At 39.0% G+C, this 23,821-nt stretch overlaps 3 protein-coding genes across 5 annotated transcripts; 1 reads left to right on the top strand and 2 right to left on the bottom strand.

The window, feature by feature from the left end:
* Positions 1-277: 277 nt before the first annotated feature.
* On the bottom strand, positions 278-5,687 carry LOC310964498 (neuromedin-K receptor-like; the record flags this gene model as incomplete). Its single annotated transcript, XM_083937644.1, has 5 exons — positions 278-491; positions 592-788; positions 3,548-3,698; positions 3,820-4,008; positions 5,320-5,687. The coding sequence occupies 5 exons, from the start codon at positions 5,685-5,687 to the stop codon at positions 278-280; spliced, it is 1,119 nt and encodes a 372-aa protein (XP_083793770.1).
* Positions 5,688-12,174: 6,487 nt separating this feature from the next.
* Positions 12,175-18,111, top strand: LOC310962172 (N-acyl-aromatic-L-amino acid amidohydrolase (carboxylate-forming) B-like). The gene is made up of 7 exons (XM_083934553.1): positions 12,175-12,409; positions 14,434-14,654; positions 14,788-14,980; positions 15,599-15,692; positions 15,783-15,890; positions 16,000-16,112; positions 17,423-18,111. The coding sequence occupies exons 2-7, from the start codon at positions 14,434-14,436 to the stop codon at positions 17,612-17,614; spliced, it is 921 nt and encodes a 306-aa protein (XP_083790679.1). The 5' UTR covers positions 12,175-12,409; the 3' UTR covers positions 17,615-18,111.
* Positions 18,112-18,337: 226 nt separating this feature from the next.
* Positions 18,338-23,517, bottom strand: cldnd1b (claudin domain containing 1b). Of its 3 annotated transcripts, none has more exons than XM_083935649.1 (5): positions 23,397-23,517; positions 22,413-22,878; positions 21,768-21,875; positions 21,161-21,298; positions 18,338-19,754 (listed from the first exon to the last, which is right to left on the bottom strand). In XM_083935649.1, the coding sequence occupies exons 2-5, from the start codon at positions 22,696-22,698 to the stop codon at positions 19,534-19,536; spliced, it is 753 nt and encodes a 250-aa protein (XP_083791775.1). In that variant the 5' UTR covers positions 22,699-22,878; positions 23,397-23,517; the 3' UTR covers positions 18,338-19,533. The 3 variants fall into 3 exon arrangements, with proteins under 3 accessions (XP_083791775.1, XP_083791777.1, XP_083791776.1); XM_083935651.1 differs by having other exon boundaries at positions 22,440-22,878; XM_083935650.1 differs by having other exon boundaries at positions 22,413-22,701; positions 23,397-23,486.
* Between the last annotated feature and the right edge of the window lie 304 nt (positions 23,518-23,821).

Genomic DNA, 23,821 nt, shown 5'->3' with positions numbered 1-23,821 from the left:
TAATCCTGTTACTGACAGTTGTCTAGAACAGTCAAGAGACTCCCACCTCTCATTAATGAGGAGAAATGTTAAGCAATATTCGAGAAGGAAATTAAACTGAAAAGACTCTATCTTGTCTTACATTTGTGAATAATTTATATGAGAAATTCAGGGTTTTTATCCGGCTCTAGCTCAATACTATACCCATATTTCTAAATGTTCACCACACCCTTCACAGTTAATTATCAGCTCTATAAATGAACAAAAATAAACCTATTGAGCTGACCAGCAGAGACAACTAACTGTCTTTATGATCGGGCTCAGAGCTGAGTCTTGACCTGTGTCCCCGGGAACAAGTGCTCTTGTTTTTGCTGAGAATGCTGGTGTTGACGCGAGAGAGGGTGCACATGCTGCTCTGGTGAAATCTTGTGTTTCGGAGCTCCAGCTCATCGTAGCTTGAGACTCGGACAAAGGGACACCACCGGAAAACACGTTTGAAGCCGGCCCGGAACCTGCACGCAAATCAGTCCATTATGTTATCATGCTGCTGTGTACAAATACAACAGTACATGCGCGTTTTTGGGGTTGTGGGGGAGGCTTCTTTTTACTCACCTGCTGTTGAGGCAGCAGTAGATGATGGGGTTGTACATGGTGGAGCTCATCGCCAGCCACAGAACTGACAGGTAAACCTGCTGGATGTACTTCCACCTGCTCAGACCCTTGTTGAGACCCGTCACAATAAAGTAGATGTGATAGGGGAGCCAGCAGAGGGCAAAGGTCACCACTACGATGATCATCATCTTCACCACCTGCAAACAAAAGACAGAAATACTTACATTATTAGCGGGACAGCACTTTACCTAGACACCTTTCCTCAGCATGCAAATTGCAACAAGTGCAGGTCTGCTTTTCAGCAGGAACAACAAACAAAGCATCCTGCTTCCTCTTTATTCACTGAAATACCAGGCTGGAATTTTAAGATTTATATATTATATAGGCTATTTTGGAAAAGTTCAAGATTTGGGCAAGAAAAAGTGTTGTAGTCGAGATAGAGTGACAAGGTGTGGACGTAACCTGAACTAAAACAGAAACTTTACGGGCTGTATCACCAATACAATGAGTTGAAAAATAGAGGCATAGACTCCACACAGATGGGAGCAACTGCAGATTCCGTTGGTAATTCTCTCAGTTTGTCACTGTTGATTGTTGATTAGTACAGCTCAGAATAATTCAGTTTTTTATTTCTTCCCCTGAGCCGTGTCTGTGCGCTTCAACTGGAGAAACATCAAATGAAGAAAGAAAAACTCTCTAAATGCCATTTCACTTTGATTTTGAATAATTGAAGCCCGTGGCAGCTTTTTTTATGCACATTGTCACTGAAGTAGCGAGTATGTTGTTTGTTCCCCTTCATTATGAATAGAATGAGTTTTCCGTTCAATGAGGCCAGAATGGCTGCCGCAAAAAGGGAGGGAAAGGTCAGCGATGACGCACCTCCAGATCCAGCAGGTTCCAGAGGTAGGACGGTTGAGAGCAGCACAGAACTCATCAGTGTGTTGCAGGTGTCACAATGCAGGAGGCACAATGCAGAGCTGCGGAGGGCAAACAGGAGCAGGAGGCTTTTATAACATCAGCAGAGGCTCATCTGCTGGACAGAGACTTATCTTAACCTCTCATCTCCAGCCCAAATGGAGTGGGCCTTTGAATTGTCCCGACATTGTCTTGTTCCTTTGTTTCCTGGCATTTAGAAATATCTCTCACGGCTCAATTTTTCCAGCAATCTAAGCCTCTGAGATTTTTTTTCTCTTTATAAAGCCCTTGAAAAGATTGTGAATGGCAAACCTGCACCTGTCGCTTTATCTATTTCTGTAGACCCAATATATGTGTGTGTGTGTGTGTGTGTGTGTGTGTGTGTGTGTGTGTGTGTGTGTGTGTGTGTGTGTTTGTGTGTGTGTTTGTGGCGCCAAACATTAATACTAATGCAAGTCTATGTGGGCAAATCTATTTGCTGTTTGTTTTGTTTTGTAGTCCACATCGTATTTCAATACACTCATTTTACAGCATAAAGTTTAATTAAGATGAAATTGATAAGTGTAATTTGGCCATTTAAAAAATAAGTTGCAATATTTGCATAATTTATTTTCGAACTTTCAACCAAAACCTCCTTTATCACTGAATAAATCCGCAGTCTAATGCTTGTGTTGTCTTTTTAAATAATCTGGTGCGTTAACCTGCAATATTTGTGATGTCTATCAATAAATTGTACTCTTTGGTGTTAATCCCGAAGCTGTCTTGTTAGATGCTTGTCATGACAGCTGTGATGACCTTAATCCCTGATCAACCCAACCCTCACAGTAGCTACTGCAAAGCACACTGTCTACCCTCTGGACGCTTTTCTCTTCCTCTGGCTGCAGTTGCAACCGAATAAAAAAAGCGATATTTTCAAAAGTCCGTATTAATACATTAATACAACACATTTTGCTGATCGAAGCTGCACAGTAAGTAGTCCACAGTGTTTTGGATCAGTGCAGACCTGACTGCGTGAAATGTGTTTCACTTCCTCCCCAACAGCTAAATGAAATGTAGAGTAATGTAATGTAATGATCAAACGTGGGCTGGTAATGCTGGTGATGTTTGTTGATATCCTGTATTTCTTGTCATCATTTCTTGCAGAAAGGGAACCATCTTTAAAACTATTTTCTTAATAAGCCTTTGCAACATTTAGCCTACTGGATTGCATCTTTTCTGTAACATTTTTGCTTTTATTTTATTTTCAAACTCTCAATGTGCATATGCTTTCCAACAAAGGGACTTGAACCGCAGTCCTTCATCTCCCTACATGACTTATTAGACTTATAAATCAGAAATGGCTGTCATAGCCATAGACAATTAAAAACTGTTTTGAGTAGAAATGTGTGATCATGGTTGCGTTCAAAATTCCATGATGCTATGTAATAGGCTAAAACAGTATGTGAGATAGCTTTTTGGGGGATGTCTGAAGCCTAAGCATGAAACCAATAGTATGTAAATTGCATACTTTTAAGGTGAAATCCCACAATGCAATGTAGTACCAACAATGTCCATAACAGACAACGAAGCAGCTCTGAAACGTCCATAACGTCCATAAATCTGTAATTTCCATGGTAGAGTATAGGCTTACCTTCTCCAGTAATTTAAGTATTATCTGGCAATGCCGTTAGAGCTGAGGTTTGCACGAGTCACCATGATTACACGTCTCCAACCAGCAAGGAGGAAGTGATGCAGTAATTCCAGTACAGCTCAGTGCATCCAAAAAGACACATGCTACTGTTTTATTCACACGAAAGTACAGTATGTTGAATGATACAATACATATAGTGAGTATGTAGTGCATTGAATGTGATTTCAGACCAGAGTCAGTATCTGCTAGTTATACACAGGGGTTAAAGCGAGAAACAACTTTTGATTCTGAAAAGTTATTCAGGAGGAAATGTGTGCACTGTATTGAATTAATATGAGTTTAAAAACAACTTTAATAACATTAAGCCCTGTATACGCCATTTTGTGTAGATTAAATAAATGTGTGGTTTACCTTGCGTTTGGCTCTGAGCTGCCCATGACAGTTATCAGATGATTCTCCTGGGATCTCCCCTCCCCACAGAGTCACCCCCACGATGGTGTAAGTGATGGCCATCACCACTAAGGGCAGCACGTAGACCAGAACTGTCACTATGATATGATACCTGCAAAAGTGGAGAACAATGAAAAACATTACAGCCCTGCTTTGCCACCAATGATGATGACAATGACGATGATGATGATAATGATGAGGATAATAATGATGAAGTTTGACAGTATACTTACATGAAGGGGTCGTCGGCCATGCGGGGCCAGGCCACATAGCAGAGGGTCCTGCGTGGCAGAGTTCGGATGGTGGAGAAGTAGCAGAGAGGGAAGGCCAGAACCACGGCAAGACTCCAGATACAGACGATGACTCCTATGGTGGCCTTCGCTGACAGGCGATGCTTCAGGGGATGGATGATGGCCATGTATCTACAGGTCAGAGGTCACAACATTGGCAAGAGCTTTGACTTTGTTAGTAAACACAATTCAAACATTATGCAAATAATAACACTGTCAGTATGTTGCACTTGATGCAATCCTTACCACATCTGGCATTTTGCAGGCTAGGTTACTGTGACTCACTCAGTATATATACGTTCAAAGCGGTTCAATAAAATGGGTCAATGCTTCATGAAAATGTCACATCACCTTTGAAAATCACCTAAAATCAATGAAGGGGTTAGCGATGATGCTTATTAGTCATCACTGTTTTTTGGGGTTAATATTCATTCCGCCCTTTCTGGCTTGTCTTTATTTTCTACAGAAAGGTAGCCATCTTTAAAACCTTAAAGCCCTTGTCACATTTGAAGTTTCTCTCTGATAACATGTTCCCTTCAATTAAAGTCTCTCAATGTGCAGATGTTTACGAACCAAGTCCTTTATTTCCGTCCAAGTTTTATTACGCTTATACTCCGAAATGTATAATCATATCTGCCAGTTATACACCATTTTGTTGTCTTTTCAGGAAACAGTTAAGGAATCTTAACTTTTACATTTGGGGTAATCCTAATGTGCATGTGTAATCTGTTTACAGATGTGCCCGTTTGCTTTCTCTCCAAAGACATACAAACAAAATGAATAGGAAAACTGTCAATATAGGGTGTAAATGCACTTGAAATCAATGAAGACATTAGTGATGATGCTACTATTGGTCATCACTGATTTCCCACTTGTGTATTTTTTAGTAAAAAGTGCTCAGGCATCTTTGAAGTAGACGAATAGATAAATAAAAGCACATTCCATTGTCTTACTAAGGTTAAATCAGTGCCAGTAATTTAAAAAGATGTATTTGCTTCAAGTTTTCCATTTTTTAACTGAGTACTAGACCAACATGAAAACCTTGATAACGAAAAAAACGTGAAAAATGAATTAGGGTCAGTAGGCCTACATGGAGGATGCTGAATATGTAACTGATCCTCCATATATAATGAAGTCACAACCCCTTTTTCATTCAGAGCACTTCAGCAATCATTCACTGAAAGATGGCTTAATATCAAAATATTTGATGTAGGGTATTCTTACAAAGGTGACCAAAACTGAGCCAAAGTTCTGCTTTCAGTAACTAAATTACTGTGAAAAGTAAATTGCTAAATGACTCAAATTGTAAAAACAATCAGGAGGCCTGCAGACACTATAATGGAAACATAAATAATGAATGATTCATATATTAATCATCGTTAAATAAATCCCAGTAATAACAGTTCCATGCCTACAGTAGGTTATCACATCACCTACTCATACCTGTCGATGGATATCGCGGTCATTGAGTAGATGCTGGCGAACACAGCGGTGACCGGGAAGAAGTTGTGAAACCTGCAGTACACCTCTCCAAAGTACCACTCTCCGTGAGCCGCGTAGATAAAGTTGATGAGCGTGTTGAACGCAGCCATTGAAACATCGGAGAAAGCCAAGTTCAATAGGAAATAGTTCGTGACTGTTCTCATCCTCTTGTGCGCCAGAATGATCCAAATCACAATCAAGTTCCCGAAAACGGCCACTGCCAGCACCGTGCTGTAAGCCACCGACCACAGCGCGATGCGCCACGCCGGCTGCACGAACTGGTTGGTCAGATTTCTGGTTGCGTTGGATTCATGCCGTTCAGAGGCCATTCCTCAAGTGTCCTCGGACAATCTGCTTCAGTCGGCTGCTGGAAGGCGACGCAAATCACTCTGGCAACTCAGATGCGCAACATACGCTCAGGAGTGTCCAACATGTGACCGGAGAGACAGAGAGAGTGGTGCTGATGCAGCCTGCCATCAACTCATCAGCTCACACAGATGCAGTGGAGGATACAAACATATAATTTCAGTTTATTAGTTTTGTTTTTCTTTCTTTCATTTTTTAGCCTGGCACACTCCCTGGTTACATGCTCTATCAAAGGCGGCCAAGCTGATATGAGCAGGAACTGCAGGCTATTTTAAAACATTCATATTTCATTTATTTACAGTAGTAGGCTATGATACACAAACACATATGTAAATGTAAAAATGTAAAAAATAGCTAGTCCTGCATTGGGATAGTTAACTTGTGTAACAGTATTCAATGCAGGACAATTTCATTTGTGACTGTTGTCCTATTGTGTATTATAAAATAATGCATTAATGTAAGATTTTATTGTGTAAATGGTCCAAGATGGAGCTCATTTGGAATTCCCTTATATTGAACAGACTCATTTCATTATATCAACTTTTTTATTTTTTCAATTAATCAATTTGATTTTGTAAAAATAATGAAAATAGTGAGAAATGTACCCAAAGTGACACCCTCACAATTTTTGTTTTGCCAATCAATAGTTACAAACCTCAATTATTATAAAATAATTTACTAAAATCATCTGACAAAAATCAGCTGGAACAATGAAATGTTTTAGCATGAAAAACGAAAAAATCGATTAATGTACTAATCATTTCAGCTATACTTGTACTTACACTACGTTGGGTAGTTTAACTTATAATAGTGTGCCATATTTTATAAGTTAATCATATGTTTTGTGTTCAAACATTTTAATTTGTAAAGTTCCTAAATCTGTCAAATCATTGTAGTGAAGTAAAAAGAAAAAATTTAATAATAATTGTCTCTGAAATGTGATGAAGTGTAAAGTTGCATGAGAAGAAAATACTCAAGTAAAGTACAAGTACCTCAGATTTGCATCTAAATAGAGAACCTGAGTAAATGTAATTAGTTACTTTCCACCACTGCAATTTGAAATCACATTAAGTTACATCAACTTGGCACACAAGTTACAATATGTGTATTACACCTCCTCCTTCAAACTGATGCTTACCAAATGTGATCAACAGGTGTTTACTGTGGTAATTTCTTCATTTCTAAATGTCTAAAAACCATTTCACTCCAAAGGTTTGAGTCCTGCATGAGAGCTGTCTGAAGCCTCGGATGACTCTGAGTGTGATACGTTTAATCCTGTGCCATCAAAACAACGCTTCAGAATTGTATGTAGGTTGGTCTGCATTATGTAACCATACAGTAAGCTCAAAACAGATCAAGTGTAAAGGCCATTAAGTGTTGGGATGTAAGGAAAATGTTTTTGTTGATATGACTCTCTCTGAATGTTTCTCAGTGTAATGTTTATGTAAACGGTTCATTCTAAGACATCTGCACATTTTTCACCTCAAAAATGATCTTAAGATCTGTACAAAATATCCAGTCTGTTTATAAAAATTCATTTTTAAAATTATGTTTTACCGCAAATCAAAAAATAGAAAGAAGACCAAATGTAAGATTTAACTATTATACATCAAGAATAAGAAGAATCACCTCAAGGAGTCAAGAATTAAATCAAATTAGGCTCAAAATTCTCAAATATTTTTCATTATATCAAACAAAACAAAATAAAAACAAAAACCTAATTGATTTGACAGTAAATTCAAATGTAAAGGTCCCATATTTTAAAAAGTCAGATTTACATGTCTTTTATGATTATAAAGCAGGTCAAGGTGCTATAATCAAATACTGTGAAAGTATCAAAGTGATCAATCCAAAGAGAAATGCACACACCATGTAAATCTATTCTAGTAGAAACCCAAAATACAAACCGGAAAAATTAGCCTAATGTGGGACCTTTAAAGAAAATTTTAGTAACATTGAAATTATGTTTGAGTATCTGAAAGTGAGCCCTGAAAAGACACAGCCCCCAAAATGTTTTTAAATGCTTATGACAAGTTCGTGTCATATCAGAGTTATCATAATTATGAGTTTCACGTCAACAAAGTCGTAACTTATTGTATTGTAAGCGTCAGGTCTTTCAAAACCAAAACATGGCTGAAGGCAAACCAATCATGGGATCACTGATATAAACCTTTGTATGACAGTTTTCCAACATGGAGACTACAGTATGTTGTACATGCTTTTTATGATGTCATTTGTACGTGCTATACTGTTGTAAATAATCTCATTGAATTGCATTGTATCATTTTTAATTGTTTGTATTGTATTATCTTTTATGTTTTCCTGCTTAGGGACCACAGATGTAAATTAGCTGTTAACTCTGGATAATGGTTATGTGGTGCACGGCCCCTGAAACTATGACTGAAATTAAAATAGATATTTCCGTTATTTACTAAACTTCAGCCATCCGCCAATCAGTCAATGTAATTTAACCCGTATGTAATGGCTACGGAGTGGTATTGTAATATTTTAATCCTCATACGACACAGTCTTTAATCATACAACTGTCTTGATTAGTTTAATGCTTGTCAATCATTTACATGGAAATCTTTCTTTACCACCCATCCTATATGACGTGACACACCATTTCCAGCGTTGCCATATCAGATGCCAATGATGTTGTTATACAAACTGATTTTCCTCACAGAAAAAATACCAAATTAGCATTTTTTTCTCTTGCTGGGCACGACTGCCAATTTGCTTAACGTCTACCTGTTTTTATGTGCTGCTTTGTATAATGTGATGTTTCCTTTCCATATATTTTCCGGTCTGGCCTTTGTATAGTCTGGCATCCCCCACAATAAAAAAGTTTTCTGAGGACAAAGAATGATAGATTCTGATTTCATCGGTCAGCCTCTTCACCACACACACACACACAAAGCCGTGCACACTGGCAAAAGACCACAAGAAGGTCAAAAAGTCTGTTTCCTCTCAGCAAGACCTCATTACCCAGAGGCCACCTCTTTTGGCCACTCCCTGTCTCAAATGTCACTGTTCAAACCTCTTCCAAACACACCCTGTTCCCCTGTACTAAAAAGGTCACAAGCTATTAGGTAACAGCTGATATCATTAGCTGCATCAAACATTCTTCTTCCTCTATTTCATATGAATAATTCAGGCATCATCTAATCACAAGGGAGGCAACAGCAGGCGGAGATGAGAGTGTTACTTTGTCTGGTGTCTGATCTGTGTGCAACAGGATTAAGTCTGATCTGTGTGAAGCCAATAACAGCGAAATTGACAAGAGGAGTTTGATACAGTCAATACAATCCTATGGTTAAAGGTAAACTTGTAAAGATGTTTTGCATAATGTTATGTCCTCATCACCAACTGTGTATAAATGTGGATGACATTCAATCTGTTCTGTCAATGCTTCTATAGAAAAACATGGACCTCCACCAACACTAGGCAGTCGTCGATGTCGGCTACTTACTGTACATGTCAGATTTTCAAAAAGGTTTTACATCAGTGGAGAGGCTAATCCTTCAAGACCGTTCCTGAAATTACACACTAGGTATGACTATTTAAATTCTGTCCTGTGGCCCACCCGTGTTACATTTGTTTTAGGGGAAATGTAATTGTGACTGAAACAGAAACGAAAACTCTCCAGAGAGCCCAAAACCTTTGTCTCCTCTAATGCCAGCTGGTGAGTAAAGTTGATGGCAAATCGTGAAATGTCTGGGTTATTTGTGCACTTGAGTTATGCTACAAATGTTTTGCATTCTTTTTGTTTTTGTTTAATGTTTCTGTTTGAACATTTGTGTAGGTAAATTTAATTTGAATGATTACTTGAACTGTAATGCCCATTAAGGGACTGGTGTTAGAGATTAGCTTTATTTATGCTTCTGTAACGGTCAATGTCCCTCTGTACTTGTCCCTTACAAATAAACACATAACAAAGATAAGTACCAGTGCAACAAAAAACAATAAAAAACTGTGGATAATGGTGTGTCAGTGTGTTTCACCAAACACTTTTTGTGAGGGTTTACAAGCTCAAAAGTTTGAGAACCATTGGTAAAATCTTTACCAATGAACTTTGATATGATTATCAGGTTTTTGCATGTAATATCTTAATGAATGAATTTTGTGTGAGTACACAACTGACAAAAACATTATGATACATTTTTACATCCATTTCTAAGTATAAAGCAGCATAAAATGGCAAAGACAAGTAACTCATAACTGCACAAACTGAGCACTGTACTTGATTAAATGTACTATGTTTTCTCCCTCTATTGGAGGGCATTCATTGTTGGGCTTGAGAGCTTTTCTGCCATCTTCTGGCAGAAAACATGAGGACAAAATGCGTGTGCAGGCTTGTGTGTTTATTGTGACGATCACAAACCTGCAGGACATGAACACTCCCTGTGAACACACAAATTAAAACTTTGAAACATGCACAAATTAACCTTTAACCAGCAGCTCAAAGGGAACTGTTAAATAATCCTCCAAAACCTGACATAATGTAACATCTGTTTTGTGTTAAATTGTCATCATAACAGTGTGGCCTTGTCATCAATGATGATATGAAATCAAAGGGCAGGTGTCAAACAGAGCTGAACAGGAGACAGAAGGCACCTCTACCAGCAGGAGTTCATTGTTCTATGGAAATATAGTTTTCATAATTTTCATGCAGTTAAAGGGTTTAACTCAAATTAATTGAAGTGAAATTGAATGCTGTGGATTTAACTGAACTGGCAGAGAGAATGAGAGGATGAGAGGATGAGAGACATAAAGAGAGAGAGGGGAAAGAGTGAGAGGAAGCAGCTTATGATCAAGTGGCTGATCCGACAGGATTACATGTCTAAATGGAGCTTTGGACTTCCCTTTCGAGAGTGAGAAATGGAGGAGACCACGGGGGTTATATGGAGGGTATGATATGAAAGATTTGAGGTAATCAACATTTCAACATTTTCTAGATTAGTGATCCCCAACCTAGGCTTCAGCACCCCTCCAACAGGTCAAAAGGAGCATCTGAGGGGGTCAAAGGATGATTAATAGGACAGGAAAGACTTAGTTCTTTAATTCTTTAATAATTTTCTTTGTGAAATACTGAAACGTTTTGCCAAAAGAGAAAGGTTGGGAACCCCGGTGCCAGATCATAAAAGAAGAGTATGTAATGAGATATGTTGATGCTTGTAAACATTTGGTGGAAATAAAAACTCAGAGAAGGGGCTCGAAGCACATCTACTGTTTCTCCCTCATTGAGAGTTTCTGCATCTGGGCTTGCCCTGTCCCCTGCTGCCCGTGCTAATGCTCATGCTTGCACTTGCGCTCACACTAGATTGAGAATGACAGTGAAAGAGAAGTGCGCAACCGGCCATCAAAATGACTTAACACATCAGAGATGATCAGCCATCAGAGGCGGTTTGGCAGCGGAGCCCCTTGGGCGGATTGCCGATGAGTTTCTGTTGTTTGGTAGCTTGTAACTGTCAGTGGCTGACAGCTATGGGGGCAGTGTGTATTTTCTCTGTACTGACAGTCCACTCTGAGCTGGAGGTTTGCCGCTGTTGTGTCAAAGTCATTTCCCTCTGAATAGTGTTTCACATATAGAACAGCAATTGATTTATGGATTAGTGACATTCCAACTAAAGCTTACCCTGGATATCTTTGAATTTCAATTCTCCTCCTTCGGTAGAGGAATGTGAAAACACCTCTCACCTCAAAATTTGATCAGATACAATTCACTGTAGTCCATTTGAGACATTTTAATTCAATTCAATTCAATTAAATTTTATTTATAGTGCCAAATCATAACAAAAGTTTTCTAAGGACACTTTGCAAACTAGGTAAAGACCACACTCTATGATAAACATAGACCCAACAATTCCCCCCTAGAGTACGGTCGCAACGAAAACCTTCCCTATAACAGGCAGGAACGTCAGACAGAGCCAGCTCTGTGGAGGACGGACATGGTCTTGACCGGTTGGGGAGGAAGAAAAGGAGAGAGAAAGAGAGAAAAGAAGGACAGATGGACAGAGAAAGACAAAGACAGACACAAAGACAGAGACAGACACACTTACAGTTACTATAATAATATCTATAGTAATGTGAATATGACTTTTTTTAGAGGACAATAACTGAAGAAAAACACTTTTTTGAGTGGAGGGGGGCTTTACAGCTCCTGCCTCAAAGCTCCCATGATTAATAAATTACAACAACCAAGGCGCACAGTTCAGCAAGGTGCAGTTGAGCTGAATGAAGCATGTGCAATAGGCTTGTTGTTGTTGTTATGGCACCTCAGAGTTACACCCAGGCCAAAGAGCACTCAGAGCGTCTCCTGCTGGTTTAGTAGAGAATAACAGAGCAAGTGCTTGTTACATCATAAAATGACTAACTGCTTGAAATTTGAGCTGAAGAACATAAAGAGGAGGGCCCCGGGTAAAGTAGAACAAATACAAGGAAGGAGGAGGACCAGCTTTGACAGTCAACATATGTATGTGGTCGGTGCTCAACTTTGCATTCACTCAGGTCTGTGCAAGTGAACTGTTAATGGCTCTTACTGGAAAGTAGCTTGCTGAGTGCCTGTATTATTTTGCTGGCAGTCTGTGAAAAACTGCATTAGTGTCCCGATAAGACTTCCCTCTAAGTTCAAAGGTTGCTGAAGTCCATTGAGTCCAGAGCAGGGCTGTATTTAGAAAGAAAGGTAAGACCCTGTGAGCAATGTTTCTCTTATATATGAATTCAATTTTTGTTAGGAGAGTTGACGTACATGTTCATGATTTCTGTCTGTGCTGATCATGTAACTTGAACAGTGTATAATAACAGCACTCTGCTCACGCCCTGACGTGAGCAGGCTGCAGATTGTGAGCTGGTTGTGAAATGAATACCCGATTTTGTTCATCTGTGTTTGTGTATTTTTATCACTGTGTCCCACTTATGTTTCTACAGGCCACATCCAATAACTATTTTTATACTGCCTTTAAATGCTAAATGGGTGGGTTGAAATTGTTTGGCTACCTTTTCAACAAATACAGTGCTGACTGTACAGATGTTTATTACTATCTTCTGCAGATGTTGTAAAATGCTGATCCAACTGTTTACTTGGCATCATATCGTATCGAGTATGACAGGGTTAACATAACTGGGGTGCACCAGCAGTCACTTAAACAGCATTCCTGCATTTTGTTGGAATAAGAGTTTATGTGCAAACTGTTAAATCAAATATCATTTAGTTTTTGAGATGAAAATATGTTGAAATGTTGGAGGTGCAAATTATGCCTAAAGTCCTATAATTTAGGTTGAATAAAGGGAGTTTTTTTTAACAAAATAAACTAGGGCAGTGACCGAGTTCCCTGCACTGGGGCCTCAAACACCAGATGTGTGAACCCATGTGTTTTTTAGTGTTGCCCTGAGGCACAGGATGTTGAGCAGTGGATCTAAGACAATTTTTCTGCACTTATCACAGATTTTAAAAAATAGCAGCCTGCAAAACTATGCATTACGCTACATCCTATACCAGGCAAAGTTCATTCATTCTTCTGTTTAGTTTCCAATTAAAGGAAATGATGATGTCACAGCAGTTACACCCAGGGGTGCTAGTATGCAGCCTCTTTGGTGGCACCAACCTTTTTTAAAATGCAGAAGCAAGACAGCTGACACTACAACTAACACATAATTGATTTTAATTTCTTTCAAAATTCTTATTTGTTAGCTTGGTCCAATATTTCAGAATTTTTAAGACAAGCAAAGGCACTGATAATTCTTTGAAAGTCATTAGTTGGGAGAATAAAACATGTTAACTTGACTGACTTGCACGCTTCATACAGTGGTGAGAAAGGCAGGGGAACAGCCTGATCTTAGACACCACAGGAAATTACAGATTTCCTTTGAAATACTGAGGAAATGATACACCTGCACTATCGACAGCATCCTCGAAACTTTGCCTGTCAAGCGATATCCGCATTCAATAATTTTTGTACCCAGATCTGGAAAAAAGTTACTACTTGCAGTTTTACTTGCAGCCAAGCAGACGCAAGCGGTTTAATCCGACGCGTGATTGACCCACTACCACAGCAGCTCCAACTCATTTAGTCTGTGGCGTGGTGAAGTCGAGCGCTGTGTGGTTGACAGCGTTGCACAGATTTGTACAATTAGCTAATAAATATTTATTAATTTGAATACTAAATATATTTGTGTAAAAAATCATTTGTAAGGGGAGAAGAGCAATTGAATTCTTCCATGACGCATATCAAATGTAGAAAAGAAAATGTTATTATAATTATTAATATTATCAATATTATATTATCAACAATAGGAAGGACACCAGTAAATGGACGACCGCAGTTAGTTGTGTTCAGGAAGTTGTCAGGAAGTTGTCTGCAATCATTCACAAATCTGCATCTGCATACAATGTTTATCTAGAGGTTAACAGATCATCTTCCCCTTTAATGTGACTACGACTGGCTTGGTCACTTATTAAATTAAAAGACTCACTGACTGTTATTAAGCAACACTTTTTGATGTTTACCCCAGTTTCTGACCAGAGGTTGAACCTCAATTCAGCATCCAATAGGTTACTCATGTTTGTCTGGTTTATGTGTAACATAGGTTACACATGCTGCATTGAAGTTTGACTTCACTTGCTGGTCAGGCTGGTTTGGGTTTGCGTGGTTAAAAAGTAAGACAGGACAACAATTGTCCAACAACCTATTTTTTTCCTGCCAACAGATGGACTATCGCTCTCTCCCACCACTGTCCCGTGTTGCCATTTGTGGTGGCACCCATGGAAATGAGATGTCGGGGATATACATGGTGAGGAATAAACATAAAGCTGATCAGACTGGATCTGTTTCTATAACTACTGTCCTATCAAATCCACGGGCTGTGGATGTTTGCAGAAGATACGTGGACACAGATCTCAATCGTTGTTTCACAGATGCGTTGCTGAGGTAAGTAGAAAAAAGTACTTTACTACTTTAAAAGATAATCTGTATTTGAAAACGGCCTTGTAAGAGCAAAATAAAACAGTTAGACAAGAGTATGTGTTGTTTGAGAAAACTCATTACATCATCTGGCTTCCAGTGCCCCGATAACAGACTCTTCACCCTACGAGTTGATACGAGCCAGAGAGCTGAACGCTCAGCTTGGGCCCAAAGGAAGCCATGAGGCAGTGGATCTGCTCTGCGACCTCCACAACACCACTTCCAACATGGGCATGTGCCTCATCTTTTACTCCATAGACTGGATCGCACTACACATTTACAAATACATACAGGTAAGAGCTTCATGGAGTCATCCAGACAAATATGTCAGGGATTTCCATTTGACTTCATGACATGCAGCTTTTTGACTTTGACTGCAATAATACCAAAGATCTGATACAACAAATGTAGAGGACAAAATTCTGAAACTGTTAGTAGATATCATAATGTTCAACTTTAAATAGGTTTCATTTAATAATGAATATAATGAATTTTATTTACATGCAATATAAAGAATATCCTAGTTATCAATAAGCAGCAAGAAGACAATTTGTGCAGTGACTTTGGAGTTAGTAACACCAAAGGAAGATAGATATAAAGGCTTAGATCTCTAATTTAGTCATAACCCAAAGTATTTAAATGGTTTGACCTGACGGTGGCGCTACGGGAAAGGTCAGAGGGTCAGTAGGATTCATCCTCTGGAAAATCACGGCAATCAACCCAGTTGTGGTTGAGATGTCTCATTTTGGATATTTATGTTGTTTGTGCTCCATACCATGTAATCCTGGTTTCAGGTCAATAAAATACTGAATCTATGGTCAAATGCCAGGCTCTATATATTGTATATTAAAGCTCAAAGGGGAGGTATTGATGTATGCAGTGCTGTAAAAATTGACCTGTTTGGTTTTCAGAGTAAGATGACCTCTGCGCCTGTGAGAGCTATAATGCTAGATAAGCCCATTTCTGAGGCTTATTCCCTGGACTCAGTGGGCAAACATGGCATCTGTAAGTGCGTGTCTCTCTCTCTCAGTCTGCATCTAAATAATTGAACAGATTCAGATGTAAGATGCTGGCATTGTTTATCGTCCACTGCAGCAATAGAGGTCGGTCCTCAACCCACCGGTGTGCTCAGAGCGGATATCTTTAACATGGCGAGAGAGGCAGTGGATCTCACAATAGAATGGCTTCAGAAATTCAATTCAGGTGAGAAACAACCTCTGGTATTTCAAGGGTCAGATTACCTTTTCAACAACTTCTTTGCTCCTCCTAGAGTACACCAGCACTACTAATTATCGCTGTTGTTCGCTAACAGGAAGTACCTTTGAAGGAGGTGAAATCGAAGCATACACTGCTGTGAAGAGTGTCGACTACCCCAGGGATCCTACAACCAATGAGATTACTGCCACCATCCATCCTCAGCTCCAGGTACAGCAGAAGGATAAGCATTCATTCAAGTGACTACAATCTATGTTTTTTTATAATGCTTTTAATGACAACATGAAAGGGGTCTCTTTTGGGGGTTATGGTAAATAAAAAAGTAAGTTTCATACAGCACTTTTTACAGACAAGCTGTCACAAAGTACTTTAAATTAAGGGTAATTGAAATTTTAAAACAACAATACATCACAAACATGATAAAACAAAGTAATCATTTTACGATGCAAAAGCCTGTTTGAATAAAAAATGTTTGAAGCTGCCTTTTTAAACTCTACAGAGGCAGCCGGATGTAAACAAGGAGGAAGGGAATTCTAGAGAGTGGGGACAAGAAATGAAAAGGCATGGTCACCTTTTATTTTTAGTTGAGTTTGATGGACAACCAGTGGGTGGAAGACATGAGTGGTACAGAGAGTAACTTTCAGCATCTTCAGCTCCGAGATGGTCCGATACCATTTTTCCCCCCTGATTCTGAAACCTGAACTTTCGTATCAGCCAATACTGAGTACTGATCTGATACCAGTATACAGTATATTTCCTTTTATTAGCTGAACTGAACAGAACTGTCTTTTATTATATATTTTCACAGTCAGTCATAGTGGAAAAACCCAGAAAACTTTAAGGTAGATTTTTTTGGGGCCTAATATATCAGACCAGTGCTTAGACACACATACCGTACTTGTTAAATACCGATACAAGCACTTCAGTCTGTATCGGAGGCATTTCAGATACTTCACCTCCCCTCGGCTTTGTGGAGCTTTAAAGAGAGTTTCAGCTCATTGTTTAGCTGTCCAGCCTGATACTTTTCTGCTTTATTTCACTGCCATTACATTTCAGGATCAATTCTCTAAAATCCCAATGTACGCTACCCATAAGAGAGTTTACAGCTAAACCACCCAAATCAATGCAAACGTTTCTCTGTATCAGCTGAATGTCTGTTTTTTAACATGTTCGTTGTCCATATCAACTCAAAAAACTGATGAGATGACGATGTTCTATGTGCTCACAACTTGTTTCCATTGCCCCCAAGTGGCCAAAAAAATCAGTAGTTGCATTTTCAGCTCTCAGCAAGAAAGTGACGACCCTTTTTACGCAAATATTGAACTATTCCTTTAAACGAAGCTCCATATGGTAGTGCTGTTTGCAGATAGATTTCCTTGCATGAATCCATAAAGTCCTGATTTTGACTATGGCAAAAACTATGGCACTAAGACTAAACACCATATTTGCACACATTCAAAAGCTGCCCTGATAAGGCAACGTCATAATGAATAACCTGTGAGCTTTCTGCCTTTCTCCAGGATAATGACTTCAAGCTTCTCAAACCAGGGGACCCCACGTTCCTGTCATTTTCCGGGGAGACGGTGAAGCATGAGGGAGAGGAAGTCTACCCTCTCTTTGTCAACGAGTGTGCCTACTATGAGAAGAAGATTGCTTTCCATTTATCTAAGAAGGTCACTTTGACCTTCCCATCTATACGTGTGAAGGACTGACAGTATGGAAATATATTGGGATTGGGATATAAAGTAGACTTCAAATTATAAATCACAAAAAATGTGCACACTTCATGTATAATCTTTTTGGTAATGAATCAAATGAGCAAATTATCAATTACCGTATAGGCTTGGACATGATTACCTCCTCATTCTGTACAGTAGCTCTACAACAGCACAACCTCTGTGAGGCTAAAGAGGGGGCTCATGTGTTTTGTACTGAAGTGAGAGTTCTGGTAAATTGTAAATGGATTTGTACTGATATGCCGCCTTTCTAGTCTTCGGACCACTCAAGGCACTTTTACACTACTTGCCACATTCACTCATTCACACACTTTTTGCAGAAGTTGCCGTCTATTCACCAGGAGATAATCTCAACATTCAGACACACACTCACAGACTACACAGCCTTCAGGAGCAGGTGGAGCTGGGGTTCAGTGTCTCAGCTAAGACACGTAGACACCAGGACTGGAGGGTTGGGAATCAAACCCCCCAATCGGATGACACACTCTACTGTTTTTCATCATTGATAAACGTTGTGTTTGAATAAATGAAAATAAGGATCACTTTGAAGTATATGGTGTGTTTTGACTTTGACTTTTAAGTGATAATATGCTGAAAGAATTGCATTGCTATGCCAATAGCAGACACAGACATGGCAATAACAAAGCATCTCTGTAATATATAATTACACTCTAATGGATCACACAAAAACGTCAGACGTAAGCAAATGTCAAATTTATCAATACAGAAACTGGTACAATGTGCTTCTGAATACATAAAAACATTTACAAAAGCCAGAGTGTATACACATCAGACAAGTAACAAAACGATGTGACACAAATACATCACAATTCTTATTCTGGAGCTAAGAAATTTGTTATTTTGGACACGCAAAAAAAGTAACAAATTATTCACTTTCCAGGTGATGTTAAGTGTAAAGATGTGGATTCATGAGGATTTTCACTTGCAAATTAATGTTTTGTAAATTCAATTGGTATTGAAAGTACCAGTGTTTCTGACTCTGGAGTAAAAGGCTTTCATTGATGGCTAGCTGTCAGACCAGTCAGTTAAACAACTGATGAAGCTGAGCTCCAAAGGGAACAAAGAACCATGTATATAAAAACGTGTCAAATGGCAGTAGTAACGTATGGGACTGAAACATTAGAATTTAAATGCTACAAAGAGATCACAGGTTTGCTTGAGTGGTATGAAATCAATTCAACATTTAAATGAACCTCATTAATAAATATTAGATCTATAAACACAGGTGACAATTAGAAGGTGAGTGGTTACATTAAGGAAACCCATACCACTGACTGAAATCAACAATTACCACCGATAACAGAAATATCAGCTTAAAAGGCATGCACAGCAGAGCACAAATATAAAATACTATTTTTCATGCACTGCTATAGAAAGCTACCCTGTCTTAGATGACTGCATGTTGGAAGTTTGTGTGCAAAGTGATAATCTATATCTGATTTAAGGGCAATGTGGTGAGCAGCTTTAGAAACAATGGCAACCGAAAAGAAGGCATTAAAGTACGGCACAGCAACACAGTTAATACCAGAAATAACAAACGATCCACAATATCGTGCTGTAAAATACCCTAAAGAACATGCTTTGGATAACATACAGGTTAGAAATGCTAGAAAACAAAAGGTGAAACAACTCAAAAGTATTAAACCCCTAATTATGAGCACTTATGATGATTAGCTGCAAACTGGTTTGGCATGTTCCTGCCTAACTCTGTGATATCATGAAACTGTTCTGTTAAATTTTAAAAACAAGATTGTTACAGAAGAAGTGAAAAGTTACAACCAGTTCAGTCCTTTCTAAACAACAACCCTTTTTTTTTTTAGAAAGTCCTCAGACCAGTTGGCTGTTTTAAGGTAAGTTGTTGTAGTAGCCTCTCTTTAGGCTACCCTGTAAGCAGTCATGCGGGTGTAGTTTTTGCTGTGACTCCTGGCCGCCCACAGGAATAAAGCAGCTGCCATCATCTGCAGAGGGAAAGAGATGAGTGCGAGGTAAAGGGACCAGCCCAACGAGCCCTCCACTCCTTCTGGTGGTGGGGAAAACTGTTGCAGTAAATCCACTCCGGCCAGGAAACAGCAGACGGTGCCCAGAGTGCACAAACCTGTTGAGCAGAGAAGAGTCATAAAAGATGGACACCACAAAACTGTGAAGGCAGTAGGGTGAGAGAGAAAAAGATCATTTATATGTTATGTCAACTTGTTTTAGTGTTTCCCACAATCAGGATTTTGTTCATACTGCCAAGGATTGATTACATTACATGTATTAAGGTCATTAAACAAAGCAAAAGAAAACTTCCTGAGGTTTATAAAGCTGGTAAAGTAAATGCTAAAAATTCAGTTAGTTGTATGAGGAAGAACTCACCTTACAAGAAGAAGGCCACAAGCAGCATCACCAGGCTGATGTTAGTTTTAATCATCACGTGTTAGGCACAAAAGGCGCTGGCAGCTTAATACGCGTGTACAAATACTTGCAACAATTGTTTCCTATGCAAGCTCACACACCAGCGTCGTCATGGTCAGTCAGTTAGGACACTCAACTGTAAAATCTTTACACATTTTCTCGCTGTGCAATATGGCCCGCTTGTGTTACACGTTAACAAATAGTCTGCATTATATTGAATGAAGAACAAAGCAGCAGCTCTGTCTGTCTGCTTCTTCAAAACATACTGTGACAAGTACCACCCCTGCCCTTAATTTGTAGTGTTTCCCCTACCATTATATTAGGGGGGCCCTGCGCATGTAAATTCTGTCTCTACATGATTGCATGTTTATAATTCTCAAAATAACTCAGACAGTGTTGGAGATTCACTTATTCAAAGATCGTTTGTTAAATTGTTTGGGAAGAGGCTCCACTCCTAACGGGGGGAGATCCTACTTCAGAGATCCTATATTGTTTAGTTCGAAAAGATGAATCGCTCCTACAAAAAAACAAAAACCAGCACTAAAACAGAATTACACAAACTGAAATTCTTTCTTTAGTTTGTTGTGCTTGAAACCAATAAGTGATTTTTGATTTACCTTTGGACTGTTTCTGTTGGAGAACATTATTTGGACCTTTTGGACGATTATTTAAAAGACATTTTTTGATGTTGAGTGTAGCTCATTGTGCAATACACTGATTTAAACTAAGTTTGCATTGTGGCTCTGATTATTGCTGTACAATTGTGATCCTTCTGTCTGGTGATTTTTAACACCTTTTAACACTGATCCATTTATCCATGTGGAGATTGACCTTTCAATACGAACCTAACCATTAAATTAAACAATTAAAGAACATTCAGGCAATCCGCTACAGTGCATACAAAACCCAAGAAAACCAGGATTCCTTTCATTTTTTTGTCATTGTGCATTGTCACCCCCCCCCCCCCCATCTTGTTTACATTATTGCCAAGATGATGGTGTGCATCACTTGCTGAAAATCCATATATTCCTTCAGAACATCAAAGATGACATGCCATTTTTAAAAGTTTTTTTCTGTGGTCCATGTCTTTAAGTGCATTTCTCTCACCTGCGAGTAGATGTAGCACTCCCACACCCAAGGTTGGGGTGAAGCTGCGGCACAGGCAGGCGCAGACCCCAACAAGGCCGCCGAGGAACACCAAAGCCAAAGACACCAAGGGTAGGAGAAACTGGCACCTCCATAAGTCTGCACAAAGACCAAACATTAACTAAACTAAACTCTTAAAATCTACATGCAAAACATTATCTTATGTTCAAGAAGGTATAGTTATTTGTTGCAGAGTAAAATGCCTGATACTTAAAAGTACAAGTCAATGAATTTGAAGCGGGACTGTACAGTATTTTGATGCCTGAGCTTCGCTCTCCAACTGGTATCTATAGCAGATTTTGTTTTCACTTTAGTTGAACATTATTTTCTGAATCCTCTGGTGCATACGTTGCCCTACAACTCTTATGGTTAATAAATCAAGATTTTAAATATTCCATATATAAAATAGACCATGTCTAAAATAGTTTATTGGTCATTTGTGACACAGATAGCACTCAACAACAAACAGTTCACAGACTGCAAGTGGATTCAAATGGAAGCATGATAAATGGGAAAACCATAAAAATCATGTTAATGCACAGACACAGGGAGAACAGGGTGGACTCACATGTTCTCAGCAGATCTTCTTCGCTGTTGTGGTTTCCAGGGTATTTGTACTTTGGACTAAACTGCTGAGGAAGCGTGAAGCTCACACACTGCCTCTCCATCTTTGGATCTAAAGTCAGAATCAGGGAGAAAAGGTTATGTATACAATAGTACTCCATGAGAAAATAGAATTGTGTAATTTCTCCTAGTTTATACTGAGGTGGCTATCCCTTTCACTGCTATATTGCATTCACTATATTGCAGATGATGATTCATATCGATGAAGAGAGATTTGTGGCAGTAGGGATACACAGATTCAACTTTTCCTCAAGTCTTATAAAACTAAATAATCTTTTTTCTGTATCGTTTTAAATAATCATATTCTGTACCGGTGTTTCACGGAAGCTCAAACACCCTTTTTATCACTTTGAAATTTTATTAAATAAAAAAATACTTGTTTTCTCAATCATTATATTCACAGTTCCCTGTGATGCAGCAAAACATATGTGTGTCAACTTTGTGATCTTAACTACAAATTAAAATAAATTATTGCAGGCATACGCACAAGCCTTTCTGCAAAACAGGGGTTTATAATGTGATATCTACCAAATAGTGTTGGTGAAAGTGCAATCTCAAAAGATGTAATATATTGCAAAGGAGCTAATACCTGGCTCTTTGAACCAGTGGGACTCACTTGGCACCAGTATGCACCTCCACCACAGTCCCAGGGTGCCGTTCAGGCGGAACATGGTGTCACTGTAAGTCTTCTCATCAACCTCTTCATTGATGAACTCCTTTCTGAGCTCGGAGGCGTTGCTCCCCTCACGTTTAGACGGTGGACAGCTGTACTGGTACCAGTGCTGAGTTCCCACCGCCACAGAGAGGTACACTGTCGCCAGCAGGCTCAGCACGGAGCCGATGACCAGAGCTGTGGCATAGCGATTGTCTACCATGGTCTAGATAAAGACAGGAGAAACTGCTCTCTGTTTTGTTTTTTGTAGTTTTACTGAGTGATGGTTAAACGTTATATTTCCGCTTAGTGTTTAAACACCACGGCATATCTGTTAATAATATCAGGTAGTATGACAGTGTCTCAACATTTTGAGCAACGATCCAACACGAATGTTTACAACCTGCAGGAGAAACAAAGATCAGAATCAAATTAATGGCTGAGTAAGTGTGAACACATACAAGGAGTCTTATTATCAATTTACAAACACACACATATATATATACATATATATATACAAACCACAGGAGAATTAAATTGTAAAAATGACATTAGTGCAATGGTGTAGAGTGCAAAGGATGCTGTAATACATGTTGGACTATTCATGTACAACAGGCTTTATGGGGATTGTTTCTGACACTGTGGATATTAAATCTACACACAGGATAATGATTAGCTCGCTTTCGAAGAGTTGTATTTGCCTACATCCTGTTTACACACATGACAACAGTAAAATGCTTTTACAGATAACTTGCTTCGTACGGATAATAGAGATAAAAGCAGCTTCCTCAACTGTATGGCTAAGTTAGCATCTTACTGGCTAGCTGACGCTAATTATAGTGAGCCACAGCTGACAACTTACGTATCGATACGATTTAACTGACGTTAAATATTTTATTCGAGGTTGTTATTGTTGTTTACCTTATCACTGGACAAAACTTCCAAACATTAAGGTTATCTCCTCTGCATGATAGCAGGCCTCCGCCCTCTACTTCTACGCCTCAAGTTTTCTTCTTCTTGACTTTTGACGATGGTCATGTGCAATGGCGCCACCCTCCGCTTCGGAGTGTGCACTACATACCAAACCCTGCTCTAAAGAACATTTTGAAAGAAAGGAAGAAAGAAAGAAAATCTGTCCCTACCAATTAATATATGGGGTTTCCTTACTTTTTCAACCGTAAACTGTATGTTCAGGTCCTATCTTGGTCAGATATTAACAGTTATAGACCTTTTCAAAGGAATCCCATTGCTAGGCAACAGCCTGGTTCCTTGTTAAAGGTTGAATGTGTAGAATCTTAATTAAAATCTATATTATTTAAAACATAATACACCCAGTCGGCGTACAG

The sequence above is a fragment of the Echiichthys vipera genome (assembly GCF_963691815.1).
Source record: "Echiichthys vipera genome assembly, chromosome: 2".
Classification (NCBI taxonomy): Eukaryota; Metazoa; Chordata; class Actinopteri; order Perciformes; family Trachinidae; genus Echiichthys; species Echiichthys vipera.
This window is presented reverse-complemented; position numbering and strand designations above follow the sequence as displayed.